Source organism: Hyla sarda, chromosome 1 (genome assembly GCF_029499605.1).
Source record: "Hyla sarda isolate aHylSar1 chromosome 1, aHylSar1.hap1, whole genome shotgun sequence".
Classification (NCBI taxonomy): domain Eukaryota; kingdom Metazoa; phylum Chordata; class Amphibia; order Anura; family Hylidae; genus Hyla; species Hyla sarda.
In genome coordinates this window covers 600,272,186-600,276,144 of record NC_079189.1, presented here as the reverse complement: position 1 = coordinate 600,276,144, position 3,959 = coordinate 600,272,186, and the positions used below count along the sequence as shown (strand labels likewise).

At 44.8% G+C, this 3,959-nt stretch overlaps 1 protein-coding gene across 1 annotated transcript; it reads right to left on the bottom strand.

Moving 5' to 3' along the window:
* Positions 1 to 1,125: 1,125 nt before the first annotated feature.
* On the bottom strand, positions 1,126 to 3,161 carry LOC130291352 (serine/threonine-protein kinase SBK1-like). Its single transcript, XM_056540067.1, has 3 exons — positions 2,999 to 3,161; positions 1,994 to 2,196; positions 1,126 to 1,893 (listed from the first exon to the last, which is right to left on the bottom strand). Exons 1-3 carry the CDS (start codon positions 3,159 to 3,161, stop codon positions 1,126 to 1,128), a joined length of 1,134 nt encoding a protein of 377 aa, XP_056396042.1.
* Positions 3,162 to 3,959: the final 798 nt, after the last annotated feature.

Below are 3,959 nucleotides of genomic sequence, written 5' to 3'. Positions count from 1 at the left end.
TAACATTTACATATGTCAAACGTTTTGATCGGTCTGGGTCTGGGTGTTCAAGGGGTACTCCGTTGTCTGCTCATGGGGATCTAGCCGCTGGGACCGCCCGCGATCCCTGTGCAGACACCCAGTTTTCTGAACATAGGTTTTGGAGGCCGTGATGTCACGTCATGCCCCCTCTTAACGCCACGACCCCTGTATTCATGTCTATGGGAGGGGGCGTGACTACCATCACGCCCCCTCCCATAGGCATAAATGAAGGGGGCGTGGCATGACATCATGACAACAGCCTACCGAACCCAGTGTTCTGAACATAATGTTCAAAACGCCGGGTGTCTATAAGGGGGTCCCAGCTTCCGGACCCCGTGATCATACATCTTAAAGGGGTACTCCACCCCTAGACATCTTATTCCTTTATCCAAAGGATAGGGGATAAGAGGTCAGATCGTGGGGGTCCCACCCCTAGGGACCCCTGGGATCTCGGCTGCAGCACCCCACCGTCATTACTGCACAGAGCATACTCGCTCTGTGCGTAATGACGGGTGATACCGGGGCCGGAGCATCGTGACGTCACAGCTCCACCCCTTGTGACATCATGGCCCGCCCCTTAATGCAAGTCTATGGGAGGGGGGTGTCGGTCACCACGCCCCCTCCCATAAACTTGTATTGAGTGGGCGGGCCGTGACATCATGAGGGGGTCGGGCCGTGATGTCACGATGTTCCGGCCCCTGTATTGCCCGTCATTGCGCACAGAGCGAGCTTGCTCTGTGCAGTACTGACACCTATCCTTTGGATAGGGGATAAGAGGTCTAGCAAGGGAGTAACCCTTTCAGATCCACACAATCTCTAGAACAAGAAAATCCGCAATAAGCATTGGGTTGCAGGATCTTCTCCCCATCTCACTGCCTTGTCTTGCTGTAGGAGATGAGCTCTATCATAAGTCTGTCTCCTGCAGCAAGGTGTTGACAAGGTGTCGACAAAATGACATTATGACAGATGTCACATATTCAATGCGCCCATTACATCTTTATCAGTATAGCTTAAAGGTTATTAGAACTAGTGGGAACATGAAAATATAAAATTCTAAGGAGCCACTTACTTTTTCCATGAAGGACATGTCAGTATGATTTCTCTTCATCCAATTTCCACTTCTGCCCCAACATAGACTGATACCTCATCATCCATAAACACTGCTGGATACTGGATGTCGTCCTTCCTAAAATCTGGAGGCTCCTCGCCATGAGAACTGTCAGAGGTCAAATAGTAAGACTTAGCACTAAGGATTGATGTAGTGGAAACACTTCTGTGGGAGATATTTGTTGGTCCAGACTCCTCAGATGAATTTACTTTCGTAGTTATTTTTGAGAATTCTTCTTTCCAGCATTCGTCCAAGACCAACAACACTTCGGTACATTTACTCCTCCTATTACAGTCTATGGCTAAAAGACTGCTGAACATTTTCAGTGCCTGAGGTGGAAGTCTTCTCCATGGAGATGGTGGCTCCATATTCTGGAGATTATTCTGCCACTCAACAAAACTACAATATGCTTGGTCTGATGGATCTGCTGACTGCCATGGAGATTTCCCTGTAAGCAAGCAGCAAAGAACAACACCAAAGGACCAGACATCCAGAGATGAGTCTATAACCAAAGTGTCCTCATTGGTAAGTTTCCCCATCTCTGGTGCCATATATGATCTACTGCCAGATCTTGTTTTGGTTATTGTTCCCTTGACCCGTGAAAGACCAAAGTCTGTAATTTTGATGAGGTGGCAGTCCTTATGGAACACCAGGATGTTTTCAGGTTTGATGTCCATATGAACCAGCCCCTTACTCTCTATGAATTCCAGGGCACTAGAGATCTGCACCGCACATCTCTTCACAATGTCTTCTGGGAGTCCGTCCTGAAATAGAAAAATAAATGAAGTCAACACAATGGAAATATAACTAGAGGAAGGACATAGGGAATGTAGTGGTTAAGGTAATTCAAGGATTTCTTCTTACATTAGATGGAATCAGGGAGAGCAGATTTCCATTTGACGCCAGCTCCTGAGTATAGGCAAAATATTCACCGGTCTTGAAGCCAACGCCATATATTCCAATAATATTAGGATGGGAGGACAAGAAAAAGGATGTGCTGATCTCCGTGAGGAAGGAAGATTCAGTTGTCTTCTTCCTATGCAAGAGCTTAAGTGCCATTGTTTGATCTGTTAATGTAAAGAACACAATGAATTGTAGATTTCTGACACATGGTGCTTTATAGAATTGTCTCATTGGATAGAAGGAAATCTATACTCCGCCAACAATTTCATTATATTCTAAAACAAGAAGACTTTGTCCTGCTATGATCTTCAGACCATTCCATATCTACAGGCCTGGTGCAAGGACTTTTTCCCTCATTGGCCCCGCCCTTTGACATGCCCCACCTTACTACTGGGGTGACACACTGTAACAAGCCTCCTCCTCATGTAATCTCCTTACTACTGGGATCACACACTGTAAACACACTGTAACAAACCTCCTCCTCATGTAATCTCCGTACTACTGGGATCACACACTGTAAACACGCTGTAACAAACCTTCACCTAATGTAATCTCACACTATAACAAACACTAGTTTAGCAGACAGTATCTCTCAGCGCTCCTCGAGCCTGATGAGGAGTGGGTGCACAGTGGATCTCACAGCGCTCCTCTAGCAACATGCGCGGTGGGGGGATGTTGTGAGATTGGGAGCAGTTACAGACTATCGCTGCTTTTTGCTTGCAGCACTCCTCCAGCATGATGAGGCTCGGGGAGGGTGTGTGTATTGTCAGTGGAGTGCTGTGTACCCGCATGGGGCGAGGGTTCAATCAGGGCTGCGCTGGGTGGTTAAAAAGCTAGCTGATTGCTTTTGCTGCAACAGGCAGAGTGGTGCCCCCCTCCAGAGGCCGCTCTAGGCAGTTGCCTACTTTGTCTATAGGCATAGCCGGTCCTGCATATCTATAATGATGGATCATTGACCACACTGACCTGTTTTCTTGTCCTTTACCATGAGCACAGAGCCATAGCCACCGTCCCCAAGTTCCCGGATCACATGGTAGTTGTTTTGTATATCTAGATGCTTTAGATTCCGGGAAGCGATAGAGACAAGTTGCTCCAGAATGTCCTGCACTTCTTGTTTAGAAGAGGCCATTGTGTCCTGTACAAGGTAGTGACAATATTTTATGATCATTATTATATTTGTATCTTTTTTTAAACACAAAAATAACAATCTGTGGGCACAATCTCAGTTTATTGAATAAATGTCAATAAATATTATTTTACTGAAAAGTTATAGACACTTGGAAAAAACTTCACCATGGCCAAGACCAAGGAGCTGTCCAAGGTTGTCATGGATAGAATTGTAGACCTACAGTGGGGATCAAATGTTTGGGCACCCCAGGTAAAAATTTCTATTAATGTGCATAAAGAAGCCAAGGAAAGATGGAAAAATCTCCAAAAGGCATCAAATTACAGATTAGACATTCTTATAAAAAGTCAACAAAAGTTATATTTTATTTCCATCATTTACACTTTCAAAATAACAGAAAACAAAAAATGGCATCTGCAAAAGTTTGGGCACCCTGCAGAATTTATAGCATGCACTGCCCCCTTTGCAAAGCTGAGACCTGCCAGTGTCATGGATTGTTCTCAATCATCATCTGGGAAACCAGGTGATTTCAATCTCAAAAGGTTTTAAATTCCCAGACTGATCTGACCTTGCCCCAACAATCAGCACCATGGGTTCTTCTAAGCAGTTGTCTAGAAATCTGAAACTGAAAATAGTTGACGCTCACAAAGATGGAGAAGGCTATAAGAAGATAACAAAATATTTTCAGATGTTAATATCCTCTGTTCAGAATGTAATTAAGAAATGGCAGTCATCAGGAAAAGTGGAAGTTAAAGCAAGATCTGGAAGACCAAGAAAAATATCAGACAGAACAGCTTGTTT